The 21,261-nt window shown below is 46.0% G+C and overlaps 1 protein-coding gene across 2 annotated transcripts in view; it reads left to right on the forward strand.

The window, feature by feature from the left end:
* The window catches only part of LOC309554241 (placenta-specific gene 8 protein-like), a 44,516-nt gene extending 24,280 nt beyond the window's left edge, over positions 1 to 20,236 (forward strand). For both annotated transcript variants that reach the window (XM_082255878.1, XM_082255879.1), the window contains exons 2-4: positions 6,071 to 6,191; positions 10,262 to 10,440; positions 19,679 to 20,236. In XM_082255878.1, the coding sequence (XP_082112004.1) occupies positions 6,080 to 6,191; positions 10,262 to 10,440; positions 19,679 to 19,861 (474 nt within the window). In that variant the 5' untranslated portion in view covers positions 6,071 to 6,079 and the 3' untranslated portion in view covers positions 19,862 to 20,236. The remainder of the gene's footprint in view (positions 1 to 6,070; positions 6,192 to 10,261; positions 10,441 to 19,678) is intronic.
* Positions 20,237 to 21,261: the final 1,025 nt, after the last annotated feature.

A 21,261-nucleotide genomic window follows, 5' to 3' on the forward strand; every position in this document is an offset into this window, starting at 1 on the left:
GGTGCACTGTGATGTAGGGAAGGGCGGGGGACTCTTGACTTCTGATGGCTGGAGGGCTTTGGACATCTGATGTGGGGGTGGGGGTTGGGGGGGGGTACGTTGTTCTAGACATCTAGTCTTACAGATACAACCGGCCCTTTGAGGGCAACCATAATGCTGATGTGGCCCGTGATGAAATTGAACTCTCTTCTCTAAATCCTTCTAAAACATACAGATCAAAGGATATTTCTCAGCTTTAGCAGGCAGGGGCAGGGATCTCACTTCAAACACTGCACAGAATAGAGAGGAGAGCTCAGTGTAATCTGAGACCTGAGTGGAGGAAATAGACACCTCCCCCCTAAACAGACATATAATAAAACCTGAACAGCTGAGGCTGTTAATCACCTTTCATGTGTTCGAGGGAGGGTGGGGCCATCTCTGGCAATTCTGTCATGGGATGCAAGCAGCATCTCTGGTGCCTCCCCTGCTTTCTGGAACCTTGGAGAAGCTTCCAGATGTAGTGGGTGGAGGCTAGGTGGAGCTGCTTGGCATATTCATGAGGGCCCCAACCGATCCCCAGCAAAGGGTCTTGAAGGCGGTAGGCCCCTCATAAATAAGGTCATGCCAGCAGGGACAGTCGGGTGGAAGATTGGAGATGTAGTGGGGGGGGGTTGACCTCAGGCCTGGGGCTCGGGGGCTGCAGGGAACCTTTGAACCTTTACAACACACTGAGGATATCCTTCCATGAGGCATGGGGGCAAGGAGAGGACAGCGGGAGAAGGTCAGCAGGTCCGGGAGATCTCCTGAGTGTCAGTCTGGAGGACTGGGGTGGAGACAGGGCCGTTGCAAGGATTTTTAACACCCTATGCGAAACCTAATTTTGCCGCCCCCCCTGGCTCCACCCTTGACTTCACCTCCTTTGCCCTGCCCATGTATACCCCATGTTTTGAATGACTGCTACCATTTTGGGGGTGGAGTCAGTCACCGGCCCAGAGCATTATACGCATGCAGCGTATGTAGGAGCCTGGAGGTTGTGGGGGTGAAGATTTTTGCGAAGCCTTTCCACCTTTTTCTTCAGCTGTGGTCCGCAGGCCCACATCTGTGTCTCTGGACCCATCCGGAAGACCGGGAAGCAGTGGCATCACTAGCGTTGGTGTCACCAGGTGTGTAAAACATGGTGTTATCCCCCTCCTCTGTTTTTGGGGCTGGCAGCCCAGCGTTGGAGCTTGTTGATGCGCATTGCGGGGGTCAATAAGCCCTGCAGGCAGTATTGGGGCTAAAGGACAGTTCCTAATGACTCCGTCTCTAGGAGCAGTTATAGCCTCCTACCAGACCCAGCAAAACTGCAGTTACCCGGGGTGACTCTGGTCAGTGTAGTATATCTGTACCCTGGCAGCGGCTCAGTCTCTCTCTTTCTGGTGATGCTGGGCAGCGTGGCTCTCTCTCTGGTGGTGCTGGGCAGCGTGGCTCTCTTTCTGGTGGTGCTGGGCAGTGTGGCTCTCTCTATCTGCTGGTTTCGGGCAGTGTGGCTCTCTTTTTGGTGGCGCTGGGCAATGTGGCTCTCTCTTTCTGGTGGTGCTGGGCAGCAGGTCTCTCTCTCTCTCTGGTGGTGCTGGGCAGTGTGGCTCTCTCTCTGGGGGTGCCAGGCAGCGTGGCTCTCTCTATCTGGTGGTGCTTGGCATCGTGGCTCTCTCTTTCTGGTGGTGCGGGTCAGTGTGGCTCTCTCTCTGGTGGTGTTGAGCAGCGTGGCTCTCTCTCTGATGGTGCTGGACAGTGTGTCTCTCGCTCTCTCTGGTGGTGCTGGGCAGTGTGGCTCTCTCTCTCTGGTGGTGCTTGGCAGCATGTCTCTCTCTCTCTCTGGTGGTGCTGGGCAGTGTTTTTCTCCTCTCTCTGGTGGTGCTGGGCAGTGTGGCTCTCTCTCTCTCTGGTGGTGTTGGGCAGGGTGGCTCTCTCTTTCTGGTGGTGCTGGGAAGCTTTGCTTTCTCTCTGGTGGTGTTGGGCAGTGTGTCTCTCTCTCTGGTGGTGCTGGGCAGTGTGACTCTCTCTGGTGGTCCTGGGCAGCGTGGCTCTATCTCTGGTGGTGATGGGCAGCATGGCTCTCTATTTTTGGTTTGGCTGGGCAGTGTGGCTCTCTCTCTGGGGGTACTGGGCAGCGTGGCTCTCTCTCTGGTGGTGCTGGGCAGCGTGGCTCTCTCTCTGGTGGTGCTGGGCAGCGTGGCTCTCTCTCTGGTGGTGCTGGGCAGCGTGGCTCTCTCTCTGGTGGTGCTGGGCAGCGTGGCTCTCTCTCTGGTGGTGTTGGGCAGCGTGGCTCTCTCTCTGGTGGTGTTGGGCAGTGTGGCTCTCTCTCTCTCTCTCTCTCTCTGGTGGTCCTGGGCAGCGTGGCTCTCTCTCTGGTGGCACTGGGAAGTCGGCCCTCTTTTCCCAGCACAATCTTCTATTTTGTATCCTTTAGCTGTTACAATGTAGCGTTTACTCCCTGAGCTTTTCCTGGGTTCCAGGCACTCTCTCCCCAGCAGAGCGCATGCTGGGCACTGTAACCTGCTTCCCGTGGACAATACAAAGTAACATTGTTTATAAACATCGGTCAGATGGGAGATAGAGAGATACAAAGTAACATTGTTTATAAACATCGGTCAGATGGGAGATAGAGAGATACAAAGTAACATTGTTTATAAACATTGATCAGACAGGAGATAGAGATACAAAGTAACATTGTTTATAAACATTGATCAGACAGGAGATAGAGAGATACAAAGTAACATTGTTTATAAACATTGATCAGACAGGAGATAGAGAGATACAAAGTAACATTGTTTATAAACATTGATCAGACAGGAGATAGAGAGATACAAAGTAACATTGTTTATAAACATTGCTCAGACAGGAGATAGAGAGATACAAAGTAACATTGTTTATAAACATTGTTCAGACAGGAGATAGAGAGATACAAAGTAACATTGTTTATAAACCTTGATCAGACAGGAGATAGAGAGATACAAAGTAACATTGTTTATAAACATTGATCAGACAGGAGATAGAGAGATACAAAGTAACATTGTTTATGCACATTGATCAGACAGGAGATAGACAGATACAAAGTAACATTGTTTATAAACATTGATCAGACGGGAGATAGAGAGATACAAAGTAACATTGTTTATAAACATTGATCAGACAGGAGATAGAGATACAAAGTAACATTGTTTATAAACATTGATCAGACGGGAGATAGAGAGATACAAAGTAACATTGTTTATAAACATTGATCAGAGGGGAGATAGAGAGATACAAAGTAACATTGTTTATAAACATTGATCAGACAGGAGATAGAGAGATACAAAGTAACATTGTTTATAAACATTGATCAGACAGGAGATAGACAGATACAAAGTAACATTGTTTATAAACATTGATCAGACGGGAGATAGAGAGATACAAAGTAACATTGTTTATAAACATTGCTCAGACAGGAGATAGAGAGATACAAAGTAACATTGTTTATAAACATTGATCAGACAGGAGATAATACCGGGTACTATCCTCACTTTTGCGTCTATTTTGCTTCATTTATCTGCAAATTATAGAGTTAAGCTTTCATCTGTGTATGATTTTAGTTAAAGCCGCCTGACAAGTACAAGAGCTTCTTTGGAGCGTATTGCGTCCCGCGATTTTTTTTGCGCGATGTTACCGCGATTCGGCAGGCGAAAATCGCGGCAACATCGCTCAGCGTTTGGGGGGCTATTGCAAATCAAGGGGCAACGCACAGGCGTCCCGCGATTTGCAATAATCTCCGGATCGCGGGCGGAATCGCGGCGGTTCTGCCCGCGATCCATACGCTAACATGTGAACGGAGCCTTACTCACATTCACACCAGGACCAGTTTAGACCGGAACCAATTAGCCTGTCAGCATGTTTTTGTAGTGTGGGAGGAAACCCAGGCAGGGTGAGAACAAGCAGACTCTGTGCAGACAGTGCTGTGGTGGGGATTTGAACCGACAACCCCCAGGCAGATGTGCTAACCACTGAGCCACTGTACTGCACGTGCTCCTCACTTCAAACCCTTATTAACACTTCCTTACCCTAATAACCCTTAACTATCTCCTCTTTTCTCTCTCTTTTTTTTTTTTTTTTTTAATTCACTGCAAATATTTAAATCATATTTTCTCTCTTTTTTTTTTTAATATGTTTTGTTATTTTTATTTTTTATTTTTTTATTTTTATTTTTATTTTTTTAATTAAAACAAAAATCTTTATTTCATTTTTAATATCTTAGGTACCAGAATCATAATTTAAGTGACGTTTTAAATGATAGAATAAAATTGATACTTTTTATCTACAGTACCTTTTTGTTTTTACTAACAATTTTCAGAAAAGAAAAAGAAAATAATATTTATTTATTTATTTTTATATTGGTTTATGGATTGCATTAACCACTTTAAGACCGGAAAGGATTTGCCCCCTTAATGACCAGGCCACTTTTTTCAACTTGGCACTGCGTGACTTTAACTGACAATTGCGCGGTCGTGCGACGCTGTACCCAAATAAAATTGATGTCCTTTTTTTTTCCCCCACAAACAGAGATTTCTTTTGGTGGCATTTGATCACCTGTGCGAATTTCATTTTTTGCGCTATAAACAAAAAAAGAGCGACAATTCTGAAAAAAAAAAAAAAAAAACAATATTTTTCACTTTCTGCTATATAACATCCCCCCCCCCCCCAAAAAAAAAAAAAAAAAAATTCTAACATTTTGGGCCAATTTGTTTTCTGCTACATATTTTTGGTAAAAAAAAATTGCAATAAGCGTATTTTGATTGGTTTGCGCAAAAGTTTTCGCATCTACAAACTAGGGGAAAGATTTATGTCATTTTTATTGTTTTTTTTTTTTTTTACTAGTAATGACGGTGATCTATGATTTTTTTTTGCAGGACTGCGACATTGCAGCGGACAGATCGGACCCCTAACTGACATTTTTGACACTTTTGGGGGGGACCAGTGACATTACTACAGTAATCAGTGCTAAAAATATGCACTGTCACTGTACTAATGACACTGGCAGGGAAGGGGTTAACACTGTGGGTGATCAAGGGGTTAAATGTGTACCTAGGGGAGTGATTATAACTGTGGGGGGCGTGGCTTCTGAAATGACCATAGAGACCTGTGATCTTATATAGAAGGATCACAGGCGCTCTGTGATCATTTCAGGGAGAAGACGGCTGGGTTTACAACATCCGACCTTTCTTCTCTCTCAGCGGGGAGCGATCGCGGGTGGCCGGCGGCAATTGGAGCCGCCTGATACTTGCATTGGATTTTTGTTTTTTTTTTTGTTTTTTTTTTTCCAAAAAGCTTTATTGAACAAAGTACACATTAGAGAAGGGTACAACAGTTGGATCAACATTCTCGGTGATCCAATAAGATTTTTGTTTTAATAAAAAAAATAAATAAAATAAATAAAAATAACAAAGTATAGTAAAAAAGAGAGCAAATATGATTTAACCGGTTGTCGACCACACGCCGTATATTTACTGTGGCAGGGTGGCTCTCCAAGGCAAACCAGTAGCGCGCACTCGCCCCCTAGCTGCAGGCGCGCGATCGACGTAGCCCTACGTCGATTGGCCTGGGAGAGCCACACTGCCGCAGTAAATACACGGCGTGTGGTCGGCAACCGGTTAAATCATATTTTCTCTCTTTTTTAATATATTTTATTTAATATTATATTTTTATTTATTTTATTTTTTATTTTTAAAATTAAAACAAAAATCTTCATTTGATTTTTAAATAACTTTGTACCAGAATCATAATTTAAGTGATATTTTAAATTGACAAATGATAGAATAAAATTGATACTTTTTATCTACTGTATCTTTTTGTATTTACTAACACTTTTTAGAAAAGAAAAATAAAATAATATTTATGTATTTATATATATATTGGTTTATGGATTGCATTAATGTTGCCAAATGTAATGCGAATTGATACTGACTTGGACATTCAACTTTTCTGGCTTTATAACCTTCACTAGAATTGAACCAATCTAATCATTGTGTCTTTATTTAATTGTTTTATATCTTTCTTTCTTTGATTCTCTGTACAGGATTAGAAGATGCAGACGATTGTCACTCAGCCTGGCGTTGTCACCACGCAGACGGTGACCATCAGCGAGGGGCCGCGATGGAGCAGCGATATGTGCGATTGCTGTGAGGACTGCGGCATCTGTACGTAACTTCTCACCCACCAACCCTTCAGAGGGGCTTCACTCACTTTACAAAATATCTAAAGATTCCACTAGAGGGCGCCTGACACCGAAATCCTGGATATTGGGTGCCCTCTAGTGGACTCTGCATAGAAATATACCAAAGTCTCACTTAAAGAGATCATGTCATCAAATTACAAAAAAAAAAAATTGCAGGTAAAAACATTTAAAAATAAAATATTTTAATTTTTTTTTCTGCGGCATTTTCTGTTTCATATACAGTTTTGTATTCCCCTGCAATGTGCCTTTAAGCTTGATAGAGAATTCAACCACTCCAGAAAATGTCAATTGCATAGCAGTTCCCCCCTCCCTCCTTGCATATAGTTCATTCATAGCCCCTTCTTCTTTTCAGGGATTGGCCAATTACTGTCTGTGCTGGGCCAGCTCCTCCAACCCTCACATCCCTACATAACCTTTTATGTCAATGATCTCTTTCTCTATCTTCGATCTCTCTCTCTCCCTCCCTCTCCCTCTGTACCTCTGATCTCTCTCTCTCTCCCTCCCTCTCCCTCTGTACCTCTGATCTCTCTCTCTCCCTCCCTCTCCCTCTGTACCTCTGATCTCTCTCTCTCCCTGCCTCTCCCTCTGTACCTCTGATCTCTCTCTCTCCCTGCCTCTCCCTCTGTACCTCTGATCTCTCTCTCTCTTCCTCCCTCTCCCTCCGTACCTCTCATCTCTCTCTCTCTCTCTCCCTCTGTTCCTCTGATCTCTCTCTCTCTCCCTCCCTCTCCCTCTGTACCTCTGATCTCTCTCTCTCCCTGCCTCTCCCTCTGTACCTCTGATCTCTCTCTCTCCCTGCCTCTCCCTCTGTACCTCTGATCTCTCTCTCTCTTCTTCCCTCTCCCTCCATACCTCTCCCTCCCTCTCCCTCTGATCTCTCTCTCTCTCTCTCTCTCTCTCTCTCTCTCCCTCCCTCTCTGTCAGTACCTCTGATCTCTCTCTCCCTCTGTATCTCTGATCTCTCCCTCCCTCCCTCTCCCTCTGTACCTCTGATCTCGCTCTCTCTCCCTCTCCCTCTGTATCTCTGATCTCTCCCTCCCTCCCTCTCCCTCTGTACCTCTGATCTCTCTCTCTCCCTCCCGCTCCCTCTGTACCTCTGATCTCTCTCTCTCCCTCCCGCTCCCTCTGTACCTCTGATCTCTCTCTCTACCTTCCGCTCCCTCTGTACCTCTGATCTCGCTCTCTCTCCCTCTCCCTCTGTATCTCTGATCTCTCCCTCCCTCCCTCTCCCTCTGTACCTCTGATCTCTCTCTCTCCCTCCCGCTCCCTCTGTACCTCTGATCTCTCTCTCTCCCTCCCGCTCCCTCTGTACCTCTGATCTCTCTCTCTACCTTCCGCTCCCTCTGTACCTCTGATCTCGCTCTCTCTCCCTCTCCCTCTGTATCTCTGATCTCTCCCTCCCTCCCTCTCCCTCTGTACCTCTGATCTCTCTCTCTCCCTCCCGCTCCCTCTGTACCTCTGATCTCTCTCTCTCCCTCCCGCTCCCTCTGTACCTCTGATCTCTCTCTCTCCCTCCCTCTCCCTCTGTACCTCTGATCTCTCTCTCCCTCCCTCTCCCTCTGTACCTCTGATCTCTCTCTCCCTCCCGCTCCCTCTGTACCTCTGATCTCTCTCTCTACCTTCCGCTCCCTCTGTATATCTGATCTCTCTCTCTCTCCCTCTGTACCTCTGATCTCTCTCTCTCTCCCTCCCTCTCCCTCTGTACCTCTGATCTCTCTCTCTCCCTCCTGCTCCCTCTGTACCTCTGATCTCCCTCTCTCTTCCTCCCTCTCCCTCTGTACCTCTGATCTCTCTCTCTCCCTCTGTACCTCTGATCTCTCTCTCTCCCTCCCGCTCCCTCTTTACCTCTGATCTCTCTCTCTACCTTCCGCTCCCTCTGTACCTCTGATCTCTCTCTCTCTCTCTCTCCCTCTGTACCTCTGATCTCGCTCTCTCTCCCTCTCCCTCTGTACCTCTGATCTCGCTCTCTCTCCCTCTCCCTCTGTACCTCTGATCTCTCTCTCTACCTTCCGCTCCCTCTGTACCTCTGATCTCTCTCCCTCTCCCTCTGTACCTCTGATCTCTCTCTCCCTCTGTACCTCTGATCTCGCTCTCTCTCCCTCTCCCTCTGTGTCTCTGATCTCGCTCTCTCTCCCTCTCCCTCTGTGTCTCTGATCTCGCTCTCTCTCCCTCTCCCTCTGTGTCTCTGATCTCGCTCTCTCTCCCTCTCCCTCTGTACCTCTGATCTCTCTCTCTACCTTCCACTCCCTCTGTACCTCTGATCTCTCTCCCTCTCCCTCTGTACCTCTGATCGCTCTCTCTCCCTCCATACCTCTGATCTCGCTCTCTCGCTCTCTCTCCCTCCGTACCTCTGATCTCTCTCAATTAAACTGTATGTGCATTTATTGGAGTATATGCATGTCATTTACCCATAAAGGCCTCTGACATCAAGAAGTCCTGGGACAGCTGTTGGGTGAGCGCCATCTTGGTCAGCAGCTGCAGCAGACTCAGAGCTGTCAATCAAGTGACACTCTATAGTATTCATCTCCCCCTTAAGTTATGTAGGGAGGTTAAAAGAGCAGTAGAGGAGCTGGGCCAGCACAGAGAGTAATAAGACACTCCCAAAAAGTACCCAGAGGTACCCCCGTACCTCTGATCTCTCTCTCTCTCTCTCCCTCCATACCTCTGATCTCTCTCCCTCCATACCTCTGATCTCTCTCTCTCTCCCTCCATACCTCTGATCTCTCTCCCTCCATACCTCTGATCTCTCTCTCTCTCTCTGTACCTCTGATCTCTCTCTCTCTACCTCACCCACCTTTTTCTCTGTGATTCTTATTTCTACCTTTCTGATCTCTCTCTACCCCCGTACCCCTTATCTCTCTCTCTCTATCTCCGTGATCTCTTTTGCAGAGATTCTTCTTTCTACCTCCATAATCTCTCTCTCACTGATCTCCCTCTCTACCTTCCTGATTTCTCTCTCACTATTCTCTCTCTCAGTGATCTCTCTCTACTTAACCTTTCTTTCTACCTCCTGATCTCCCTCCCTTCCCAGTCTCTCTCTCTCTCTATTTTCCCGATCTCTCTCCATCCCTCTGTCCTCTCTCTACCACCCCAATCTCTCTTTTCTTGGTCTCTCTCTCTGTCTCCCTGATCTTTCTCAATAAAATACTACAAAGTAACTCAAATAGGCTTTATTGGCAGGACCAAGAAGGGGCAGAAAGAAGAACTCCTAGGGCATTATTAGGGGTAAAGGATAAAATGAAGAGAAAAAGAGGTCTCTGTCTTCCAGATATCTCACTTTCTCTCTCCCACGGTATCTCCTCTCCTCCCTTATTCTCTCTCTTCCCCTCTCTCCTCTCTCGTTCTCTCTCTTCCCTCTCTCCGCTCTCTTTCTCTCCTCCCCTCTCCTCCCTCATTCTCTCTCTTCCCCTCTCCTCTCTCTGGTTCTCTCTCTTCCCCTCTCCTCTCTCTGGTTCTCTCTCTTACCCTCCTCTCTCTGGTTCTCTCTCTTACCCTCCTCTCTCTGGTTCTCTCTCTTCTCCCCTCCTCTCTCTGGTTCTCTCTCTTCCCCTCTCCTCTCTCTGGTTCTCTCTCTTCCCCTCTCCTCTCTCTGGTTCTCTCTCTTACCCTCTCCTCTCTCTGGTTCTCTCTCTTCCCCTCTCCTCTCTCTTGTTCTCTCTCTTCCCCCCTCCTCTCTCTGGTTCTCTCTCTTCCCCTCTCCTCTCTCTGGTTCTCTCTCTTCCCCTCTCCTCTCTCTGGTTCTCTCTCTTCCCCTCTCCTCTCTCTGGTTCTCTCTCTTCCCCTCTCCTCTCTCATTCTCTCTCTTACCCTCTCCTCCCTACACTTTCTATCTGCCCCTCTTTTCTATATCTCTCCATTCAGATTGTGATCCCTCATTATCAGGGCCCTCTGAACCCTCCTGTATTGAATTATCTTGTAACTGTACCATCTCACTTCATTTTGTAAAGTGCTGCTCCAACTGTGGGCACTATATAAGCCCTGTATAATGATAATAATCACTCTCTTCTCTCTCTCTCACCCCTCTCTTGGCAGGCTGCTGTGCCCTCTGGTGCTTCCCCTGCATGCAGTGTAACACAGTCAGTGAATTTGGAGAGTGTTACTGTCTGCCATTGATGGATCCAATGTTCATGGGATACGTCGGTTGTAGCGGGACCTGTCCTCCTATGACTATTGCTATGAGAGCCGCTGTCCGGGAGAGACACAAGATTCATGTAAGTCTATTTCAGGCCGAAAAGTATCTCTGCATCTAGACCTGCTGATACAAGTCTAGTGGCCCATTCCATGCCATGGTTTACTGCCGCCATATTGGAGGGTGATCCATAAACATAATAATAAAAGTGCAGCAAAAGGTAAATAAAAAGTTGTGAAAAACTTAATCCACAAATTATCCACAAAATACTAATGAGGGTAGTGTCCCAAGTAAATAATGGTGAATATAATCCCAAAAAAATGGTGCAAGTACAAATAAGTCCAAGTGCAAAATAATGTGAAGACTCCTTCCAGTGACACCCAGGGAAAGTGCAAGATGGGGACACCTCAGTGCACAAGTATTCAGAGCAGCTTACCAGAGCTCCATGGCTACTCAAATGAATGAGAAAGCACTCCCAGCAAAAAGGTATATACAAATCTATTCGATGGATGCCAAGGAAGTAGATGACACTTCTTAATCTCTCTTGATTACTCCGTTAATGTAATAAGTATATGGAGGGAAAATAAAGAGGACAATAGTGTAATCCCGTAAAACCCATGTAATAAATTTATTTAAAAGTACTACTCACAATAAAAGAGGCATATGTAGGCACATATAATAGACCGCTGTAGATCCGATCGCGGCGTCCCGCGTGTATCCAAACAGCATGAACAGCAAAAACAGCCGGCTCCGTAAGGGGGCGTGTGGACGTTACGTCTGGAGTCGCTGTAGCGGGACCTGTCCTCCTATGACTATTGCTATGAGAGCCGCTGTCCGGGAGAGACACAAGATTTGTGTAAGTCTATTGCAAGCCGAAAAGTATCTCTGCATCTAGACCTGCTGAAATAGTCTAGTGGCCCATGCCTTGATCATCAGGTTTCTGTAACCGACAGATGTGGTGCCATAGTTGCTCAGGGTCAGGGATGTGTGTTTTAGGAGTTATCTTGGTGTTACTAAGGTGTAGGGAGTCACCATTAGTGATAAGCTGAATGTACCTGGGTTCAGTTTGAGGATAGTTTAGCAAACTTTATAGAAGTTCGAATGCTGTTTCCAAACACTGCTGAAGTCAATAGGAGTGGAATCGTACAGATTAGTAATGGACATTAGGACATAGGAAAGGGATTGTGAAACAAAGGGCAAGGGGAGCTGCTTAAAGGCGAACATTAACCACTTAAGCCCCGGAGGATTTGGCTGCTAAACGACCAGGGGGTATTTTGCGATTCGGCACTGCGTGACTTTAACGGACAATTGCGCGGTCGTGCGACGCTGTACTTAAACGAATTTGACGTCCTTTTTTTCCCACAAACAGAGCTTTCTTTTGGTGGTATTTGATCACCTGTGCGATTTTTTGATCATGCGCTATAAACAAAAAAAGAGCGTAAATTTTGCAAAAATAACAATATTTTTCACATTTTTTTATATGACATTCCCCAAAAAAAAAATGTAAAAATCAAAATTTTTTAACATTTTCGGCCAATTTGTTTTATGCTACATATGTTTGGTAAAAAAAATGCAAAAAGCGTATTTTTATTGGTTTGCGCAAACGTTATCGCGTTTACTAACAAAGGGAAAGATTTTTGTCATTTTTGTTGTTTTTTTTTTTTAACATGTAATGGCGGCGATCTGCAATTTTCTTTGCGGTACTGCGACATTGTGGCGGACAGATCGGACCCTTGACTGACATTTTTGACACTTTTGGGGTTACCAGTGACATTTCTACAGTAATCAGTGCTATACATATGCACTGTTACTGTAAAAATACACTGGCAGTGAAGGGGTTAACTTTATTTGGGAGGGAGGGGCTGTGTGTGTCCCTAGGGGCGTGATTCTTACTGTCATTGGCTGTGGCTTGAGCTGTAGGGACACTGATCGACGGTTCTACATTGTAGAACCGTGTAATCAGTGTTTTTACACCGAGGAGAATGACAGGTGGCTTGTTTACACAAGCCGCCTGACTTTCTCCCTCTCCCCCGACGTTCGCCGAGTGACCGGCGGACATCGGGTCCGCCGGTCACACGTGCGGGGGGGTCCGTGACCGCGCGGGAGCGCGCCTCCGCAGGCGCGTGCTTGCTCCCCAGAGCCTCACAGGCTAGTGATGTAGACCTACGTCGCTCTACCTGTGAGGGGCTGACTACCGCAGTAAATATACTGTGAGCAGTCGGCAAGCGGTTAAATTAGCAAAAATCCTTTAAATAATATGTTTGGGGGACTCCCTAAACCGGCTGTGACATGGCACATCTCTATGATGTATACCAGACTTTCTCAACCTTTTCAACACAGAGGAACCCTTGAAATTATTTTCAGCTCTCAGGGAACCCCTGCTAAAAATATCTATATCTACAACTCATGATACATTAGTGTGATGGTCAGTGGGATGAATGCTCCTTACACTTTGTGGACATTGGAAAGAATTATCTTCTTCCAGATGGATAAAAAGATCAATGGTGTCAGGGGAACTTATCTGAGAGGCAGAAATTGCTCATTACTCAAGGAACCCCTAGCAACCTCTGGAGGAACCCTGGTTGAGAACCACTGCTATAGGTTGTGAAGTTCAGTAAGGAGACACTCTTCTCTGTGCTATGCTCCTCAGAGATAGTTCTGCTAAATATCAGGATACAGTTTCCCTGAAGAGACTAAGTGGCCAGAGGTAGGGACCTCATAGAAGAAGAACTACTTGGCTCAGATGTCCCTATAGTACATGGTCACCAGGATCTTTCAGAGCAGTCAATACTCAGGAGGCCAGGGAGCAGCTGTGCCCATTCTCCAGATGCCTTCTAGTGAGATCTTACCCGCTTCTTGACTGTGTTAGAGCCAAAAAATGGCTACAGTGTGGTCGTACAGTTTTTGGAGAGCGTCCATGGACAGCCTCCGAAAACCACACCCCCCACATACTCCCTAGATCGCACATCTGGCACGCTCTGTGATTGCTGTGTCCTTTGGACACAGCTGGTCACAAATCGAGGTAAAAGGCCAATCACAATGGCCCTCTACCATGTGATCAGCTGTGTCCAATCACATTTGATCACAGTAAACAAACTTGCTGGTTATCTGCAGTGCTTTCCTCACAGCGTGAGGAGAGGAGATTCGGTAACCAGCAAGTGTGACAGGGAACATATGCATTGATAATCAGTGTCCTGATCATCAGTGCAGCCTCAATAGTGTCAATCAGTGCCCGATAGTACTGCCTATCAATGGCCATCAGTGCCACCTATCGTTGTCTCCTCATCAGTGCCCATCAGTGCTGCCTCATCAGTGCAGCCTATCAGTGCCCATCAGTGTAGTCTATCAGTGCCACCTATCAGTGCCTCCTTATGGGTGCCCATAAGTGCTGCCTCATCAGTGCAGCCTATCAGTGCCCATCAGTGTAGTCTATCAGTGCCGCCTATCAGTGCCTCCTCATCAATGCAGCCTATCAGTGCCCATCAGTGTAGTCTATCAGTGCTTCCTCATCAGTGCCCATCAGTGCTGCCTCATCAGTGCAGCCTATCAATGCCCATCAGTGTAGTCTATCAGTGCCTCCTCATCAGTGCCACCTATCAGTGCCTCCTTATCAGTGCCCATTAGTGCTGCCTCATCAGTGCAGCCTATCAGTGCCCATCAGTGTAGTCTATCAGTGCCACGTATCAGTGCCTCTTTATCAGTGCCTCCTCATCAGTGCTGCCTATCAGTGCCTCCTCATCAGTGCAGCCTATCAGTGCCCATCAGTGTTGTCTATTAGTGCCTCCTCATAAGTGCCATCTATCAGTGCAGCCTATCAGTGCCCATCAGTGTAGTATATCAGTGCCTCCTCATTAGTGCCCATAAGTGCAGCCTCAATAGTGCCCATCAGTGAAGGGGTAAAATTACATAACAGAAATGAAGAAAAACACATTTTGTTTTTAAACATTTTTTCATTTGTTTAGCAAAAAATTAAAAACCTGAATGGTGATTAAATTCCACCAAAAGAAAGCTTGATTTGTGTGAGAAAAAAAAAAAGAGATGTCATATGGGTACAGCACTGCATGACAGCGCAATTGTAATTCAGCGCAATTGTAATTCAAAGTGTGACAGCGCTGAAAGCTGAAAATTGGCCTGGGCTGGAAGGGGGTGAAAGTGCCTGGTATTGAAGTGGTAAATACATCTAAAAACTGGAAGCAGGAAGCACAAATATTGAACACACATGACATCTTGTGGAGAAAAAGTATATTGCACATAATAATCCCCTGCAAGGATCACTTACAATAGCAGAAAAACAGTACAGTGCCTTAAAAAAGTATTCACACCCCTTGAAATTTTTCACATTTTGTCATGTTACAACCAAAAACATAAATGTATTTTATTAGAATTTTATGTGATAGACCGACACAAAGTGACACATAATTGTGAAGTGGAAGGAAAATGATAAATGGCTTTCAACATTTTTTACAAATAAATATGTGAAAAGTGTGGCGTGCATTTGTATTCAGCCCCCCCCTGAGTCAACTCTGACCAGCTTCCCTGTCCCTGCATAAGAAAAGCATCCCCACAACATGATGCTGCCACCACCATGTTTCACGGTGGGGATGGTGTGTTCAGGGTGATGTGCAGTGTTAGTTTTCCACCACACATAGCGTTTTGCTTTTAGGCCAAAAAGTTTAATTTCAATCTCATCTGACCAGATTACCTTCTTCCACATGTTTGCTGTGTAACCCACATGGCTTCACCCAAACCCGCCAGCAATACCCACCAGCAGTGCCAGCCAGCAGTACTGGTCAGCAGTACTCACCAGCAGTACCAGCCAGCAGTACCAGTCAGCATTACTCACCAACAGTACCCACTAGCAGTACCAGCCAGCAGTACCATCCAGTAGTACCCACCAGCAGTACCAGCCAGCAGTACCCACCAACAGTACCCACTAGCAGTACCAGTCAGCAGTATTATTCAGCAGTACCAGCCTGCAGTACCCACCACCAATATCCACCACCAGTACCAGCCTGCAGTACCAGGCAGCAGTACCAGGCAGCAGTACCCACCAGCAGTACCAGCCAGCAGTACCCACAAGCAACACCTGCCAGCAGTACCCACCACCAGTATCCACCACCAGTATCAGGCAGCAGTACCAGCCAGTAGTACCCGCCAGCAGTACCAGCCAGCAGTACCCACCAGCAACACCTGCCAGCAGTACCCACCACCATTACCTGCCAGCAGTACCAGCCAGCAGAACCCACCAACAGTAACAGCCAGCAGTACCCACCACCAGTACCCCCCAGCAGTACCCACCAGCAGTACCAGTCCTGGAGGACACCCAGAAGCAGCCATCAGCCATACCCAGCTGGAGAACAGCAGCAGCCAGCGATACCTGCAGGAATCCTGAGTATTTATGGGCCGAACAGCCCCCTGTTAAACTCCATTAAAGTCTATGGGGCACAAACATGAAAAATCAAAAGTCCTCATTTTAAAAGCTTATATGCAAGTTATTGCCATAAAAAGTGTATGGGGACCCGGGTACGGCTCTGGATGACATGTATCAATGCAAACATTTTTTTTCTTAAAAAATCGTTTTTACAGGAGTAGTGATTTTAATAATGCTTATATTACAATAAAAATGAAAAATTCCTTTAAATATCGTGCCAGGGAGGTCCCCTTAATGTGCCTGTAAAGTGATGCATCTGTACAATGTATGGAGCCTGCTGCAGCAATATTGACATTTCTAACCACTTGCCGACCGCCGCACGACTATCTACGTCGGCGATCAGCCCCTCACAGGCAAACTAACGTAGGGCTACGTTGCTTGCTTGTGAGGGTCTAGGGAGCGAGCGCGCGCCGCCGGAGGCGCGCTCCCGCTCCCGCGTGGTCACGGACCCCCCCGCGCGTGTGACCAGCGAACCCGATGTCCGCCGGCCACTCGGCAATCGGCAGGGGAGAGGGAGAATGTCAGGCAGCTTGTGTAAACAAGCCACCTGTCATTCTCCTCGGTGTAAAGACACTGATCACATGGATCTAGTATGTAGATCCGTTGATCAGTGTCCTTACAGCTCAAGCCACAGTCAATCACAGTAGAAAGCACGCCCCTAGGGACACACACAGCCCCTCCCTCCCAAATAAAGTTAATCCCTTCACTACCAGTGTATTTTTACAGTAACAGTGCATATATATAGCACTGATTACTGTAGAAATGTCACTGGTAACCCCAAAAGTGTCAAAAATGTCAGTCCAGGGTCCGATCTGTCCGCCGCAATGTCGCAGTACTGCAAACAAAACCACAGATCGCCGCCATTACGCGTTAAAAAAAAAACAACAAAAATGACAAAAATCTTTCCCTTTGTTAGTAAACGCGATAACTTTTGCGCAAACCAATCAAAATACGCTTTTTGCGATTTTTTTTACCAAACATAGGTAGCATAAAACAAATTGGCCGAAAATGTTAAAAAATTTTGATTTTTACATTTTTTTGGGGGGGAATTTCATATAAAAAAATGTGAAAAATATTGTTATTTTTGCAAAATTTACGCTCTTTTTTTGTTTATAGCGCGTGATCAAAAAATCGCACAGGTGATCAAATACCACCAAAAGAAAGCTCTGTTTGTGGGAAAAAAAGGACGCCAAATTCGTTTAGGTACAGCGTCGCACGACCGCGCAATTGTCCGTTAAAGTCACGCAGTGCCGAATCGCAAAATACCCCCCTGGTCGGAATGGGGGTAAAATCTTCCGGGGCTTAAGTGGTTAAAGGAATAAATGTCATGTAAACTTTAAATACCGGTGTCTTACTAATACTGGTGATGTTAGTGTCAGTTTATCAGTTCCCATTAACGTTAGTTAGTGTCAGATTTTCTGCCACAATATCGCAGTCCCAATTTAAGTATATATAAAAAAAAAAAATTCCAGTATATACAGTATCCCACAAAAGTGAGTACACCCCTCACATTTTTGTAAATATTTTATTATATCTTTTCATGTCCCCTCAAAATAACTCAACACACAGCCATTAATGTCTAAACTGCTGGCAACAAAAGTGAGTACACCCCTAAGTCAAAATGTCCAAATTGGGCCCAAAGTGTGTTGACAAGGATGCATATGAAGCCACAGTGACCACAGTAAAGTTCCCATCGAGGCTGCCATTCTATGTTTCAAATTGTACTTTTTAAGTTGTTTTCACAATAAAAACTAGCTTTTCATATTACTTATTGTGGAGTTCCTGCCTGTCCTTGTACAGCCTTTTATGGACAATCACCATCGGGCTCCATTCCACCCACAAGCCTGTATTTTAGTGCTCTTGTGCTTTATGAAGTGGTAATGAAATATCGAGTTGAAGAATATAGGTTTGTAACAGGAAAAATGATTTCTTCTGATATCCCATAATATCTTTATCGATACATATTGGTGGGAAAACCTTTAATCAGCTCAGATCCCTCTCTGGTTGGTGAAGGAGAGAGATTTCATCAAGCCTTTCCAGCAGAGGGATGAAGATCTCTGGGGGAGTAGAAGCAGCTTCTCCAATAAAATGATACAAAGTGCTCTAGGTATAGATGAATTATTACTTGAAACCATCTCCTAACTGAAGGAATCTCTATTCTCCATTTTGTTCTTTCAACTCCATCTTATTACTAAAACCCTAGACTCAGCTAAATTAACCATTTGCCTACTGGGCACTTATACCCCCTTCCTGCCCAGGCCAATTTTCAGCTTTCAGCGCTCTCACACTTTGAATGACAATTGCGCGGTCATGCTACACTGTACCCATATGACATCTCTATCTTTTTTTTTCCACACAAATAGAGCTTTCTTTTGGTGGTATTTAATCACCTCTGGGTTTTTTATTTCTTACTAAAAAAAAAAAAAAGAAAAAGACAGAAAATTTTGAAAAAAAAAAGTTTTTCTTATTTTCTGTGAGTAAATTTTGAAAATAAATACATTTTTCTCCTTCACTGATGTGCACTGATGAGGCGGCACTGATGGGCACTGATAGGCTGCACTGATGGGCACTGATGAGGTGGCACATATGGGCACTGATGAGGTGGCACTGATGAGGAGGTACTAATATGCCGCACTGATGAGCACTGATTGGTGGCACTGATGAGCACTGATAGGTGGCACTGCTGGGCACTGAGAGGTGGCACTGCTGGGCACTGAGAGGCGGCACTGATGGGCGCTGAGAGGCGGCACTGATGGACACTGATGGGTGGCACTGATGGGTGGCACTGATGGATACTGAAGGGTGGCACTGATGAGCACTGATGGGCAGCACCATCAGTGCCCACACTCAGTGCCCATAGTGCTGCTAATCAGTGCCCATCAGTGCCTAGATGAGCAGGCACTGATGGGCACTGACTGGCAGCACTATGGGCACTGAGTGTGGGCACTGATGGGGGGCACTGTGGGCAGTAATGACATTTTTTTTTTTCTCTTGTGTAATCAGGGCACTGGTGATCAGTGCCCTGATTACATTCCTCTGTGTTCCCCTTACCGCTGACGGCTCTCCTCTTCCTCACACTGCAGTCTCTGTGTGAGGAAGGAGCTCTGGCGATGAGAGATGATCTCATATGTTTACATATGAGATCATCTCTCATTGCACGGTCCGATCACGTGGTAAATGGCCGCTGTGATTGGCCATTTACCACGATCTGTGATTGGCTGTGTCCAAGGGACACGGCCGACACAGATTTTCCCCGATGCGCGCTCGCGGGAGCCTGTCACTGGGAGGCCATTTAAAGACGGCCTCCCGGAAATTCGAGTCCGCGCTGTAGCCATCTATCGGCAATAGCGCGGGCGGCAGGTAGTTAAAAAGCCTATCTAAGTAAATGTCCTTGAAAGTTTCCAGGACGTTACGCTTTGTGGTCAAACTGACCCTTAGAGTAAGTCTGTTTGAAGTAACTAATTATGCCTTATCTTAACCCTTAGAACAAGTCTGATGTAATGCCAATGATAACTATGCCTTATTTTAATTAGCTCATATGTAAGTACGTGACTTGAAGCACGTAATGGTAAACTGCTATTCTTGTATCAATTCTATGTATAATCTACTGGAAAGGGACCTCCCCTTTTACTCTCTCTATAAAACGTTCTTTACTGTTCGAATGAAGCGAGCATTCTGTGACATCGTACCTCTGTGTCTCATTGAGTGCTCCCAGATATCTGAAGGAACTTTGATGCCTAGGGCCATGCGAGTCTGAATTATTGCCAACACTAGCGATCACCCATGGACAGTAATGGTCAACCTCCATGATATAGGCAGCTGCAAGTGTTGCCCCCGAGATAACACAATAACTCAATTGACTTCTCTTTCCCCCCCGGTCTCATTTCAGGGTTCGATCTGTGATGACTGCATCCGCTCCTGCTGCTGCTACTCCTGTACCTGGTGTCAGATGGCCCGGGAAATCCGGCGGAGGGGGAACTGGTCCACGGTCACCACCGCACAGACCACCATCCTCAGCAATGCACCCCTGATGCCCCAGGCTCAAGGCTACACTCCTCTCACTGAATACTAAACAATATTCTGAGTTGTAGTGACCCAAGTCAACCAATGAGCTCTCATCTTCATTCATCTGAAATCTGATTGGTTGCTGTGCTGTTACGCTTTTTATTTTGGATTTTACACTGCCTTATAGACTATTCCAACTTACTACAGCTACTGCTCTGCCGTTCTGACACTGCCATATTTGCAGCTATGTTGAGAGAATATTTAAAGCGGAACTCCATGGGAATAAAAATAAAAAATAGTTACACCTGCTATGGGGCTCCCCCATAACTGCCAGACTTAAATCCTCATATTTGCATAGGGTGCCCATAGAACGCACTTTTAATTACCTTATCTCTATCTTCCCTGGCAGCCAACTCCCCCCTCTTCTCTCTGATGCTCTGGCTTCATGGATGGGCCCTTGGTGTCCTCACATACAATGGAGGACATAGTTCTGCATAGTCTGTAATGATGTCATAGCTGCCAGCCGGTGTGCTTAAGGGAAAAGGCTGTGAGGGATTGGTTGCTATGGAAGGAGGAGCCCATATGTTCTTTTTCTTGGCACCCTAGGCAAGATTGAGCATTTACTGGGAGAACTGGAAGAACCCCCACTGCCAGGGTCGTTTTCTCAGTTCTCCGGAGTTCAGCTTTTAAGTGTTTGTCAAGTTAAATGCTTTTTTGTTTTTTAGATAAAGTGGGGAAAATTATGTTTTTTTTTTACTGTTATCAGGGTCTCTGCCAGAGAAACCCCCCTTCACGTCCTGTCCTGTTGACAACAGTAGGGGAAATCTTCAACAGCAACACAACTAAAACAAATACATCTGACAGGGGTTCCCCTACTTTCCTAAGGAGTTGTTGTTTGATAGTTCTCCTAACTTCCTGTCTGGTAAAATGTGGTCAGTGAGACAGGAAGTGAGGGGAAATCTCTCTAACAGAGACCCAGGCAGGAGTAAAACCCAACAAACCAACAGAAAATCAAATCCTTCCCCACTTCATCCAAAACTAAGAAAGGTTTTGTCTGGACATACACTACAAGCCTAGCTCCCAACTATCTATAGGACCAAGCCCCCTTGTCCCCATCTCCTCCTCAGTTTTCCCTCTTAAGGAACAAAGTCCCTCTGTCCCCAACTCCTTCTCATGTTTCCTATTATGGAACCAATTCCTCGTCTCCCCCTCAGTTTTGCCTCTTATGGAACAAAGTCCTTCTGTCCCCAACTCCTTCTCATTTTTCCCTGTTATGGAACCAAGTCTTTCTGTCCATGTCTCCTCCTCAGATGTCCCTCTTATGGAACCAAGTCTTTCTGTCCCTGTCTCCTCCTGAGTTTTCCCTCTTATGGAACCAAGTCCCTCTGCCCCTGTCTCTTCCTCAGTTGTCCCTCTTATGGAACCAAGATCCTCTTTCCTTTTCTCCTACTCAGTTGTCCCTCTTTG

The sequence above is a fragment of the Pelophylax lessonae genome, assembly GCF_965119305.1.
Source record: "Pelophylax lessonae genome assembly, chromosome: 4".
NCBI lineage: Eukaryota > Metazoa > Chordata > Amphibia > Anura > Ranidae > Pelophylax > Pelophylax lessonae.